This window comes from Barbus barbus (assembly GCF_936440315.1).
Source record: "Barbus barbus genome assembly, chromosome: 20".
Lineage (NCBI taxonomy): Eukaryota > Metazoa > Chordata > Actinopteri > Cypriniformes > Cyprinidae > Barbus > Barbus barbus.
Genome location: NC_136748.1, coordinates 30026545 through 30041003, shown reverse-complemented (window position 1 = coordinate 30041003; position 14459 = coordinate 30026545). Strand labels below are relative to the sequence as shown.

General features: G+C 37.7%; 1 protein-coding gene across 1 annotated transcript in view; it reads right to left on the bottom strand.

Annotated features, from left to right (window-relative positions):
- Positions 1 to 940: 940 nt before the first annotated feature.
- LOC306886802 (pleckstrin homology domain-containing family G member 3-like) overlaps positions 941 to 14459 on the bottom strand; it is a 58767-nt gene continuing 45248 nt past the window's right edge. The window contains exons 12-19 of the mRNA XM_079444107.1: positions 14422 to 14455; positions 14224 to 14322; positions 14040 to 14121; positions 12115 to 12285; positions 9091 to 9430; positions 7945 to 8049; positions 4761 to 6222; positions 941 to 2915 (exon numbers count right to left, since the gene is read on the bottom strand). Of these exons, the coding sequence (XP_079300233.1) occupies positions 2194 to 2915; positions 4761 to 6222; positions 7945 to 8049; positions 9091 to 9430; positions 12115 to 12285; positions 14040 to 14121; positions 14224 to 14322; positions 14422 to 14455 (3015 nt within the window). The 3' untranslated portion in view covers positions 941 to 2193. The remainder of the gene's footprint in view (positions 2916 to 4760; positions 6223 to 7944; positions 8050 to 9090; positions 9431 to 12114; positions 12286 to 14039; positions 14122 to 14223; positions 14323 to 14421; positions 14456 to 14459) is intronic.

The following is a 14459-nucleotide window of genomic DNA, read 5'->3' as shown; positions in this document are numbered from 1 at the left end:
AAAGGTGATTTTCTCAATATTTAGATTTTTTTTGCATCTTCAGATTCCAGATTTTCAAATAGTTGTATCGCAGACAAATATTGTCCGATCCTAACAAACCATACATCAATGGAAAGATTATTTATTCAGCTTTCAGATTATGTATAAATCTCAATTTCGAAAAATTTACCCTTATTACTGGATTTGTGGCCCAGGGCCACATTTATGAAAATATGCAAAGGTATAATGAATGCATATTGTAGTTTCTATCTAATCTATTCTAGCACTGGATCTCAATCATGTGACACTAAAGACTGGAGTATGATGCTGAAAATTCAGCTTTGATCACAGGAATAAATTACAGTTTAAGGCATATTCAAATAGAAGATCGTAATTTGAATTTGCAATAATATTTCATAATTTCATACTGCATTTCAATCAAATGAATAATTAATGTAAAAAATATAATAATTCCAAAATTTTGACCACTAGGGTGTTGGTCCAGGCAGATTGTCAATGTAATAAAATGCATGGAAGTATATAAAAGCATCTGCTAAATCATTATTTAATTTCAAAAAGGTATATGAATGAGGCGGTGGTTGAGGAGAGACCCCCCCCCCCCCCCCACACATGATTGTAAAGCGCTTTGGGTGTATAGCAATACACAATAAAGCGCTATATAAATGCATCATTCATTCATTCAAAAGGTATATGCCTCCATATATCCATTCAAAAGGTGATCTGCAATTCAGGACGAGATTAAGGCTGCTTTTCAGCTCCTTCCATGCAAGTCATTAATCATATCCACGTCCTGAAGACTGATTAAAAATTTAAGAAACTAATTAAACTGTAATACGCCCCCAAGTCACGCGCAATCATTTTGATACAGGTTTCTTAAAAGAAAAAGAGAAACAAAAACCAAATACAGAAGCACTGCAAGCAGGACAAAGGAAATAATGTTAAAAGTATTGAAAGTTTCTTTTAATGTAGTATATCAGAAAAATAGGATATGAACTGAACATTTTTATACAGGTATTGTGCATAATATTTACACCAGTTCAAATAAATAAAAAATAAAAAAGATTAAATATACAAGATAACAGTGACACCATGCCCGGAGATAACCCCCAACAATGAGCAGAAAAATCCAACCAAAAACAAGCTAGTTTATAATATATCCCATTAAACGTTACCCAAAACACATTTTGCGACACTGCATTATATGTTGCTCAAATGACTTATCCGTTAACTTTAATTACCTCATAATGCTCAAAAAGCAAATTCTCAGATGAATCGGAATCACATCTGACCTTTAAACAATGAAACATCAGCAACAGTAAAAGACAGCACGATATGTTGTCAAAAAAGAGCAGCGGTTTAATTTTACACCAAACGTTGTCAAACTGAGCACTCTTTGACAATTTTAAACTGTACACACCCAACCAAAAACCTTCCAGATTGAAAATGACATCAGTCTTTGTCACTGTTTATCATTCATCGGTCTAATCTGATTATGATTTCCAGTTTTCTCCTCATTAGTGGGGAATGACGTCTTTATAAGATTACCCTCTATCATCTGGTCAGTGCTTGAACACAAACAGTGAAGAGACATCAGGCAGTGCTTATCAAAATAACTAACAGATTGCATTTAATATTGCAGTGCTTTTCTGGAAACGTGAAAATGTGTGTACACTAAGTAAATTTCTAACAAAAATAGGCACATTGGTAACTTAGTATGCACTGACCTGTTATATATTTTTCCTTATTGCTTTTTATTTCAAAATGTCTGGGAGAAAAAATACGTATTTAACCACTTTTCCTAACATTACAAAAAAACTTACAGTACCACAGTCTGCTCCTTTAACAAATGTTTACATCTCAATGAAATATACACAGGAAAACTCTAATATACATATATTTACAAATGCAAACTCTAATATACATATATTTACAAATGCAAATTTCATAAATATATTCTCTGAGGTCCATATGCATCCCTTTTCTAGTTGGTTTGAACAACATCTGCTGAGAGTTCATAACTAGAAGTTAAGAGTCATGCTTTCTTTCCAAAAACACAGAAAACCAAACCTGTGTAAGACTTACTAAGCCTCTCAAACAGTGGCTAAATAACATATTTTGGAGAGAGGAATGCTAGCTGCAAGATATTTTAAGGTTCTGAATGTTATGTAGTAAAAACATTTTGCATTATAAATCTCACGTATAAGAATTCAGGTTCTGAAATTTATCCCGCAGGTTTTTAACCAAACTATGTTGACCGTTCTCTGCTTTTTCCATCCATGCACTAAAGTTGTGCTCTTTACTGTTTGCCATAGCAAGTTCAGATTGTGAAACCGTTGCTAGATCATCCTCTTCATGCTTGGCCTTGCAGATGCTCTTAACTACAATGAGGTTACTCTCATCTTGACCAACGTCACAACCTCTCTCCAGTTGCTCTTGTGCATTAGTGGATCCCAAGCCAAAATCAAATGCATTAACTCTACACAGCGAAGGCAAACCTTCACCTTCAACTTCAAGGATCTTGCTGGAACATGTAGAATCTATGGATGTAGTTCTCTGCACTGTGATATTGAAGAAAGGGGATGAACAAGACAATGAACGTGATGCTCCAGATCTCTCCGATCCGGTCTCCAGAGCTCTTTCTGGAAAAGAAGTACTGCGACACACTGGGAACGGACAAGGGGAAGCGGATGCATCTTCTTGCCTTTGGTTGTTATATTTGGAACGCAGCTCTTTGACATCCGGCCAGTGGAAGGTCTCAGTTTGTACAGGACTCTGTGGTCTCTGAGCGTATAATCTGCAATTGAGGAACTGAGGACTTTCAGGAGAACAGAGGCTAGAAGGTGGACTACTAGTCGTAGAGTCTGGGATAAGGTCCTGCTCATTCAAGTTCAGCAATAGTGGCTTGTCAGGAATGCCTATGCACAAAAGAGCTGTGGTTAAAAGTCTACTTTTGACAAATAAAAGTGCTTTCACAATAGAGTTTAACAGAGAACACTGCAAACCCACTGATTTCTAAAGGGGATGGTGGGATGCAAGGTTGTTGAGCAAGGGTGTCCAATCTTGGTCCTGGAGGGTCAGTAGAGTTTCGCTCCAACTAGCTTCAACACACGTGCCTGGAACTTTCTAGTTAGCCTGAAGATCTTGATTCAGGTTCAGGGCTAGGGGGGCAATTGTGTCTTAATGATTAGAGAGTCTGACTTGTAATGCGAAGGTTGCAGGTTTGATTCTCAATACTAGAGATGGGTATAGTTTGAACTTGATCAATTCCACTTCCGATTCCAAGTCAAACATTTAGATATCAAACACATTTATTCTTTCTCTTTTTGCAAAACATTTAATTGCTGCTGAATACCATGAACAAAAATCAGGTGGCTACATAAAAACTGGACTCGATTAAGAGCTGTTTGTGTGCAAAATAGAGCTGCAAGATTCTGGATAAATTAGACTTTTTTTTTTAATAGAGGTTGTAGTTCTTATGATTCTGAAGAAAAAATATTAGACAACTAATCAAAATCTCATGGAATTTATGAATGGAATGATTCAGTGATAATACATTTTTAACAGCCCCTTTTCCCCACCTAAAAAAAGAGATGCGCACAAAGGAATTGATAGGTGGAATTGAAATTTGAATTTTACAACAAGTATCCGATACCTGACCGTAAGTATCTGATTCTGGAATTGGAATTGATTTTCGATTTCCAACCCTACTCAAAGGCTCAATTTCGATTCTCAAGACTGGCAGGAAATGTAGTTGGGGGGAGTGAATGACCAGCTCTCTCTTCCACCTTCAATTCCCATGACTGAGGTGCCCTTGAACAAGGCACCAAACCCCCACAATTGCTCTCTGGGCGCCACAGCAAAAATAGCTGCCCACGGTGTGTGTTCAAGGTGTGTGTTCAAGGTGTGTAAGTGTGTGTTCACTACTCAATGCTCCTAATAACTTGGATGGTTTAAATGGAGAGAACAAATTCCAAGCATGGGTTACTATACTTGGCCTTCCCAGGACTTCATTCATTCTTTAATTTAAGTAGGGTTGGAGCTAAATTTTGTAGCATAGTGGCCCTCCAGGAACATGTTTGGACCATCAGGGGTAGAGGAATTACCCAAGGGTTTGTCTAAATGATGATCATGCAACCACAATTTTAATTGCAAGACACTCTGATATAGGAATCCATTCACCAATGAGAACTTGAGACAGGCAAGTGAACTTGTGCTTTGGGAATTCATTGTTTTCCAGCTTGATTTCAAACTTGCCCACCTCTTTCCACAACCTAAAAATGGCTCTGATGGAGAATTTGATGGATAGGAATGTGCAAGATCCATCTCTAGTTTCACACCTTTAAGCAAATACGTGGGATACCAATGGTCTAGATTGTTAACCAAAAAGTTGTAGACCATCACCATTAAGATACGCCAGTGGTTCCCAATCCTGGTCCTGAAGAACTCTCAACACTGCACATTTTAGATGTCTCCCTAATCAAACACACCTGATTCAACTCATCAGCTAATAAGACTCCAAGACCTTAAATGTATGTCTCAGATAAAAGAGACATCAAAAATGTGCAGTGATGGGGGTTTTCCAGGACCAGGGTTGGGAACTACTGAGCTACGCCATCAGGCAAGACACTGCAAGTTGGGGGATTGTCCCTCAACTAAAAGTGAACAGTCAGTTTGGATAAGAAAGTGTCTGCAAAACAAAAAAAATGACACAAGGAACACCACTTAAACTTGGCAAATGTCTACTCAGACAGTACACCCACCTTTCTCTTGACCTGGAGGTCTCTCCTCCATGACCGAAGACAGGTTCTTGGGCACAAAATGGTTCTCTGAGATCTTGGGCCTCTGCCTTACTACCGGTCTGTTGTTTTTGATACGCTGACTGTACTGCCTGGCCAACTGGAACACCTTATTTTTCATTTTCTCCATATCTTGAAGGATGAGTTCATCCTCACTGGCGGACCTTAAGGAGATGATCTTCGGTAGAGGAGGGTGGTGGACTTTGTGCCGCTCTTGTAACTCGTGTTCCTTATTTGGATGCCACTGGAACTCTTGCATCTTGTCCTTTTCCAAGGTGTTGTTGATTGGGGATGAGGTAGAGCTTTCATCGTATTCTTCCAATATTACCAGAGGTTCCCCAAGTCCACTATCCAAACTCACCTTACTGGTTTCTGCTTTCGTTTCTTCACCAGGTGTAGTCATTTGGAAATTCTCTGAGTCCTGATGTTGTTCAGAAATCCCAGTTATGTCCATTTCCATGTCTTGCCACACTTTAACCATGTCAGATGCAGGCTGAAATTCCTCATTCCCACTTTGATCTCTAAGCTTGGATTCTTTGGCATTTGCAGGGACCACAAAATCAGAGCCATCCTTTGCTTTCTTGTCAACCCCCAAGCCTGACAGATTAAAGACAGACCATAAAGTTGGCCTTGTGATGGAAGATGCCCTCTTATGCAATGCCAGATCCTCGTCTGCAAGGTCATTGAGTTGTTGGCTTAGATTACGGACTAGGCCTGCAGGGATGTATGAAAGGCTCTCTCTGCGTTTGACGGCAAAGCTGGCATCCTGGTGCTCAGCATGTTCGTAGTATCGTTGAATCTTATGTATGAGCAATAGGTCCTTTTTGGAAAGGGTTTCCTGTTTCACTTGAGATCTTTGGTCTGGTATAAACAGGCTGTCGGGAACAGTCTCTGTTAATGGTTCTGGAGTGGACCGTCTAAACTCTTGGCCTTTGTCTTTCTCATGGGGCTCAGCACCACTGCTGAGCAAACTGCTTCTTCTACTTTCCGACCGAGAAGACGAGCAGCCCAAGTCAAAAGACCCTTCGAATCCTAGACCACTTCTTCGAGAGAGGCTGCTGGCACATCGCTCTGAGATATCGCTTGCCTTGTCCAGTATGGATGAATAAAAGATGCCACCAGGTGCTTCAACATCCACATCTACCTCCATGCTCTGCACATCTTCTGAGAGGTTCCTGCTGGATGGAGTCCCTTCCTTTTGGTGCTCTTCTAGTCCAGCAGGAGATGAGAAATCCACACTGTCCTCAACATTATCTCCGATTTCTCGTCCTCCATTATTGAAGTGTACCATCTCTGGATCAGTGTAGCATCCTGCCATTATTGTCCCACACATTTCAGGATAATTATCTGATTGGTTCATCCCTGTCTCCTCTGATTCTCTGAGAGGAGAAAAGACCTTCTGTGAACTGCGTTCCCCAGATGATCCCTAGAAAGTGAACAGAATGAAGTGAGTTATTGCTACAGGAAGCTATGAAGAGGATAAGAAAAGAGGACGTGAAGATAATTCAATCTCCAACATCTCCATTATGACCAGCATGAAACAAGTGCAATTTAACAAGCTTTGAGATACAGGTGCAATTTATATTTCCAACAAATCCTTGTAACCCCCCCCCCCCCCCCCACTTTTTTATCATTAGCTAATTATCAATAGTGAATTCTAAGAAAACAATTCCCACAGTATTTCCAGAAGCAACCGTAGCATGTTACAAAATATCTTACTCAGGACAGTACTAAATAAAAAATAACATGCGTTTTGTATGATCTCTTATTTTGTTAAAATTATTCACATATTCTGCAAGGGGTTCCCAAACTTTCGCATGCATCTGTATTATAGCAATTAGAAGAGATTAGAAACAAAAATGTCTGTAGAGTTTCTATATGACTGTAGATATTATACATTACATATATGAATGTACATAGTGGCTGTACACAATGCCTACCCAGGCAGCTTTTTTGGGCCTCAGACACATTCAAATTAGGGCTGTGTGATATGGACTAAAAAAATCTAACACGATTTCTTTGATCAATTTTGCAATTTCGATTTTAATCACGATTTTGGAGACGGGGGTAGCTGCAGCCTGGAGCAATGGGCGTGCTGAAATGAGGCGTTCCGAAAGGTGAATCAGTACAACAAAATCTACCCCTAACCCTACCCCCACACCCTGACAGACAGCTTTGTCGACCAATCATTAAGACCTTTCTCCACGCCCCTACCTTTCGCCACGCCCATTGCTCGCCCATTGCAGTTATCCCTACTTGCGATTTTGACACACACAGACATGCTTTACAGTCATAAATGCATTCAGTGTGAATTTGAAATGTATTTCCAAAAGAAAACCAATTAGAGCTTTATCAAAAATCTGTAACATGTCTTTAGAACAGGCATAAGGCAAAAAAAAAAATATCACTAAGTAATGGTGTAACAAAATGTCTCTAGAACAGCCATATGGCAAAATAAATAAAAAAATCCCGTGTTCAGGGATTTTTTTTTTGCCATGCATTGATCATACAGCTTTGTGGCGTTGCCTTTGGTGTTGAAATACATTTGTTGCGCTAGGTTCATACTCCGTCTGCAGTGTGCATATGTGTATGCTGTGAAGAAGCAGCACAGACTCATTTTACTTTCGCACAGGATGTGTTTGCAATCCGCTCCCGATCCACAGCTATTTACCACAAACACAACATTTATCCATTATTTTGATTTCAAATCTAAATGTTGTTACTGAAAATGCTTTTTCAGCATTGTGATTCTCTTTTATCAAATTACAGTAATACAATCTTTCATAGACATATTCACATTTCTCAAATATAACTTTTTTTTCCTACCTCCACGAGTGCCATATTGCCTTGTTTATCTAAAAGTGCACTTTTCCTTGTTTTAAATCTAGCCAAAAGCCATGTGTTGACTGTGAAACAGTAGACTTTAATTATATGAATTTATGGTGTAATTACTACACTTCCGTGTCAATCCATGTTCATTTTTATCGCGAACAATGCGCTGTCGCTTTAATTCAGAGCGTGCAGCACAGCAAAAATAGACTCAGTGCGGAAACGACAATGAAAGCAGAGCATAGTTTGAATATTATCAGCACTTTTGTTGGTTTACTAGACAGAAAGATCCATTTTGAGGTTCAATACATGACGTTACCTGTTCAAAGAGAGTCAAACTTTCACTCGTACCATCAGGCTTTTCTTTAGTGGGTGTTTGGCTGCTTTTGTTCAATGACCAATTTTCCCAAGAACCTTCTCGGTCCTAAGGAAACATTACAGAAAATTACAGGAATTTAACAGATGTAAATGTTCTACTGAATGACAGCGTTCACAGTCGCCATCTGTCAAATATCACTAGTGATATTTCAACCTTTCATAAACATCTGCAATTCATTTAAAAGCATCCATGTATTTCAATGTTTTTCCACAGACAACTGACCTTCTGAAATTGCTTTTGTGTGCCATCAAACAAAACACAACAAAACAGGAACCTTTGTTTAATGTAATTACAGAAGGCAAGCCATCCGACCTCCTCCCCCAAAATTTGACAGTTAAATTTCCCTTTGAAGTCGAACTTCAATCAAAAAAAATCTCATTGTGGCTCCAAGTGCAAAAACACTTCGAGACACCCAACGTCCCGTATTATTATGCATTGGATCTTAATAACAACAACATACTGTAAATTCCCCATCATATGTGCATTACAATCTTTGCACATTGACGCATCTGGCATGAAATATAACACTGATTCTTGAGACATGGGACAAAAAATATCAGCCATTAGTTTAGAAAATAACATTTCCACTTCGAACCCCTAAAACCCTGTGGTTCACTTGATGTGAGTTATTCATGATTTTAGGTACCTGTAATTACATATTCTTCACAGTTCCATGGAAGATTTGTCAATTTAATAATAATCTGACTCATTCATTTCTATATCTGACAGAATTGACATATTGAGTGATGCAGAAACATGCATTTAGGTAGAAAAATGTCAAGATGTTTTGACCGAACTCAGAGAATCAGTGATAAATGTTTTGAAAATCAGGTTTTGAAGATGGCATTCAATTTGTAGGTCAAGTGCCCATTGAGAAATGTGTATGTATGACTAGTGGCCATGCATGCAGTTATGTCCATGCAATGATTCATGCAACTGCACATCAACAGAATTCGAGCATCAGATCTGTGGGTGCAAAAGCAGAAATCGGTCTCAGCATGCAGCAGATGGGATGTGATTGACAGATTGCACCGAGGTGGACGCCAGGTTATGGACGTGAAACAGAAAGCGATAGGTGACCCTCACCGTGGTGAACTGATCGAAAAGCAAAGCCTTGGCCCTATAACGCCAGCAGGAGATGGCGGCCAACACTGAACTGGCAAAGTCTGCTACCTGCTCGACTCCCATCAGATCTTCCTCTTCTCCATTATCTCCTCCTATCCTGTCCTCTGCGCTCTTTGCTTTCTCTTCCAGTCTACTGTCATCCAGTGAGCCTGTGCTGGATTCATGATCTTGTCTGTTCTGAATCATTCCAGGTACTGCAGTCTTGAGCTCTGGGTTTGAGCTCACGGTAGTGGGCAGTATGGAAAGATGGTCTTTATCCACTAATAGAGTACCTTCGCTGTCTGCATGCTGGACGCCATAGAAAAGTCATGGGATGTCAATGGGTGTTTATGAAAAAGCGAATTTATATAACAAAACTGGCACCTTTTCAAGCATTTTAAATAGAAATTTTACATGAATTGTATAGGTTTTCAAGTGTTGGTTCTATACAACATTTTTGTTTATAATTGTTGTTTTGCATTGTTTGTTGAGCCTTTGTCTAAAGATAGTTTTCTACCCTATGAGGATAGACAATAAAGATTTTGCATGCATTTAGTTTGGAATAGCATTTATGAAATAAATGCACAACATTTTTTCTTATGAATGTGATTCAGTGTACTGTGACTAATTGCTTTTGTTCCTCTTTTTGGCTAAAAGCGTCTGCTAAATGCATAAATGTTAATGTAAGTTTAAGCCATTTCTTGTACTTTACTTAATGTGAAAAGCTTGCATTGGAGAGTGAATGCGGAAATCTTACCTTAAGTGTGCCTGTGTGGCGTCCGTGATTAAGATGATGCAAAGACAAAAATAAATTAAATGTAGCAACAGGTTATCTTCAGATGCATTTCAGAGGTGATTTTGAAGTCCTAGTGTTTGGTAATTTGATGATGCAGAGTTCAAAATGATCTTTTTATTTTTTTTCCCACAAAATAAGGCGGCAGATAATTCAAATTATGTAAATACAGTGGTGTGAAAAAGTGTTGGCCCCCTTCCTGATTTTTTTTTTTTTTCCAATTTAAATATTAATCAAATATAACACAAGTAAACACAACATGCAGTTTTTGAATTAAGTTTTTTATTATGAAGGGAAAACAAAATCTAAACCCACATGGCCCTGTGTGAAACAGTGCTTGCCCCCTAAACCTAATAACTGGCTGGGCCACCCTTAGCAGCAACAACTGCAATCAAGCGTTTGTGATAACTTGCAATGAGTCTGTTACAGCGCTGTGGAGGAATTTTGGTCCACTCATCTTGGCAGAATTGTTGTAATTCAGCCACATTGGAGGGTTTTCGAGCATGAACCGCCTTTTTAAAAGTCATGCCACAGCATCTCAATAGGATTCAGGTCAGGACTTTGACTAGGCCACTCCAAAGTCTTCATTTTGTTTTTCTTCAGCCATTCAGAGGTGGATTTGCTGGTGTGTTTTGGATCATTGTCCTGCTGCAGAACCCAAGTTCGCTTCAGCTCGAGGTCACGAACAAATGGCCGGACATCCTTCAGGATTTTTTGGTAGACAGCTGAATTCATGGTTCATTTATCACAGCAAGTCTTCCAGGTCCTGAAGCAGCAAAACAGCCCCAGACCATCACACTACCACCACCATATTTTACTGTTGGTATGATGTTCTTTTTCTGAAATGCTGTGTTACTTTTACGCCAGATGTAACGGGACACACACCTTCCAAAAAGTTCAACTTTTGTCTCGTTAGTCCACAGAGTATTTTCCCAAAAGTCTTGGAGATCATCAAGATGTTTTCTGGCAAAACTGAGACGAGTCTTTATGTTCTTTTTGCTCAGCAGCGGTTTTCGTCTTGGAACTCTGCCATGCAGGCCATTTTTGCCCAGTCTCTTTCTTATGGTGGAGTCATGAACACTGACCTTAACTGAGGCAAGTGAGGCCTGCAGTTCTTTAGATGTTGTTGTGGGGTCTTTTGTGACCTCTTGGACGAGTCGTCGCTGCGCTCTTGGGGTAATTTTGGTTGGCCGGCCACTCCTGGGAAGGTTCACCACTGTTCCATGTTTTCGCCATTTGTGGATAATGGCAAACACTTTTTCACACAGGGCCATGTGGGTTTGTATTTTGTTTTCCCTTCATTTAAAAACTGCATGTTGTGTTTACTTGTGTTATCTTTGATTAATATTTAAATTTATTTGATGATCTGAAACATTAAAGTGTGACAAACATGCAAAAAAATAAAAAATTAGGAAGGGGGCCAACTTTTTCACACCACTGTATATCAGCTTTAATGCACTTGTCAAAATAATAAAAGCAGTCAAATGCCAAAATTTTCGGTTTTAATGACAAGTAGTATTCAAAATATATAATTTAATTTGCAGTGTGCAAAATGATTAGGCATAAAATAATGTGCAGAAAATGAGCTGAGACATGATCAAATCATTGCAATCTGGCTCAGATAAACATAGGAATCATGTGTTTGTGGTGTTTTTCTGTTGACTAAAGGTTAATACAAGACGTCTTGTCTTCACTGCATCGTCAATGGTCGTCAAAAGCAAAAATGCAACAAAAACCACCTTATTTTGTGAGTAAGTCTTACATGCTACAACAAAATAGCACTTTTTAAAATCAGCAAACCAAAATCAGTACGAAACTTGGATTTCATTTAGCAAAATATGATGCATTTTTATATTCTGGTTGCGCATAACACGGTATTATAAATGTGTGTGCTCTGCTAGGTCTATGAAAAGATAATTAAATCAACTGGCAATGAAATGCACGCTATACGGATGCATGGAGCTACTTAAGAGGGCTTGGACAGTCCCTGCTGATTTCCAAGACAGGAACAGGAAAGCCGTGGTTGGAAATGACAACTTAATTTGAAAGGTGATAAAACGGCATGACAGAGTGTGTGAGAAAGAGAGATTAGATGGAACGGCTTGGCTTTTCTCTTCATTTTCTGCCAATCAGAATGCATAATGCACTAGTGCTGACAGTGAGCCAAAAACAGGTTCGTGGACTGAAAGGAACTGGCACATGACAAAGCCTACGGCTGATGGGCTCCATAATTAACATCATTATGAGGATCGGAGCTGCGGCCTTTGATCTGATACAGGAGGGACGAGTCGAGTCGATGTGGCTTTGATGCTAAAGCGGGCCGAGGGAGCGCAGAGCATACGGGACACGTGTCTCCCACATGAGCGGAAACAAACACCACGCACCTGCCGTGAGCCCGAGATGACGATTTGATCAGAGGTATCTCTGATCTTTTGTTTAACAGTGCTTCTTTAATCAGTCAGTCAATCAAAACTACATAAAGAGAATAAGGACAAAATCCTATACATTTTTTGCATTTACTTTGTTCTGCTTTTATTTTATGAAATGCATATACTGTGCGTATATTGCAAAATACACACACACATATACATACATATATATATATATATATATATATATATATATATATATATATATATATATATATATATATATATATATATATATATATATATATATATATATATATATATATATATCTTTGGTTTTTGTGATGGATGATTAAGGGAATTTGGGCTTTGTTTTCCCTCCTATTTATATTTCTGTGAAACAGGAAGCCATGGCTGGATAATTTCATGTTCATAATCACCCTGGAGTGCTCAAAATTCTGAATATGAATGTGAATATACTTCAGAGATATTTTACTCGTATGAATTTCTAGGGGTGCCAATAATTGTGTCCACCGTCTATTTGAGAAAATCATTTATTTCATAATGATATTTTCTCCCAATTTAAATTCATATTATCCAATGAAAGGTTAGATTTTTATAGATTTTTATGAATTTTTTAAATAAAAGATCAAAAGGATTAACAATGCAGATTAATTTTCACAGTCTTCTTTGATCATATTTACCAAGGGTGCCGATATTTTTGGCCATGACTGTATATGCATTTTGCAAAATACATTTATGCATTTTATAAAAACTATAGGTAACACTTTAGAATAGGGAACATTTATTCACTATTAACTGTGACTTTTCCCTTAATGCCTAATTTGCTGCTTATTAATAGTTAGTAAGGTAGTTGTTCAATTTAGGTATTGTGTAGGATTAGGGATGTAGAATAAGGCATTAATATGTGCTTAATTACTACTAATAAATGGCTAATATTCTAGTAATATGCATGCTAATGAACAACTAGTTAAGAGACCATAAAATAAAGTGTTACCAAACTATAAAACACACACACACACACACACACACATATATGTGTGTATAATTATTGCAATATTATATATCATATTTTATTTTATTATTTATTGTATATTGACTGTTGTTATTTTAATTTGTTAAAATATAATTTAAATTAATATTAAAAAAATATTTTAAAAAAATGCACATATTTGCTAATACAGCAAGAAGGTCAGAAAACTCATTGTTTGCTAATTGTGTCTGATCTTTTGTTTAACAGTGCTTTTTTAATCACTCAATCAGTCATATGCAAAACCACATATATATAATTTCTGTACAAAATTGTAATAATCATCATCATTATAATAATTAGAAAATTATTTTATATTGATTGTTGTTGCGTTTTAATGTGTTAAAGTTTATACAAATATTATTTAAAATGATTTTTAAAAATTACATTTTACAAAATTAATATATTTGCTAATATAGAAAATTAATTCTCACGATAAAACCTATAAAACTACATTTTGTTAAAATGAAATGCTTTTTGTTTTGCTTTAATGACAGCAGCATGAACAAATCCTGATGAACATGTATTAACTTAAAATTCAATGAAAGCAAGAAAAGACTGTTTGAATAAAGAATCACATGATCAGTGACACTCATTTGTTTAGCTGTTGTGAAATAGCCAATTACATGATATATTTCAGCTTAATTTTGTGTTTTAAATGTTTTGAAAACATAACTTTCTGCATATTTCCAGGTTTAAATGTGATTCGGTCTCAGACTTGTGTGTCCCACTGAAAAAACTAGAAAGCAACAAGATAAAGTCGTTACCTTTAGTGCTTCGTACAGTTCGTTTCGCTGGTTCTGTCAAAGAAAACCGAGGACAAGATCAGAACATAAACAATTATACAGTGGAAATTTAGTTTGAGGTTTCATTTATACGAGTGAAGAGACGGATTCACACACCAGAGCGTCTCCGTTCCTCTAACACACCGGGGAAATCTTCATTTTGACAGGACGCCGCTTTCTTCAGCCTGTCCGGACTGTAGCGGTACTTCACTGGACCTGAACAGAGAAGAAACACAATTTCAAAAGTCATTTTGCTACAAAAACAAGTCATTCACTGAAGCACCTTGTTTGAAAATCAATCCAAACACAACTTACATGTCGAGTCCATGTCCAGGATTGCATCTTTGGCCTGA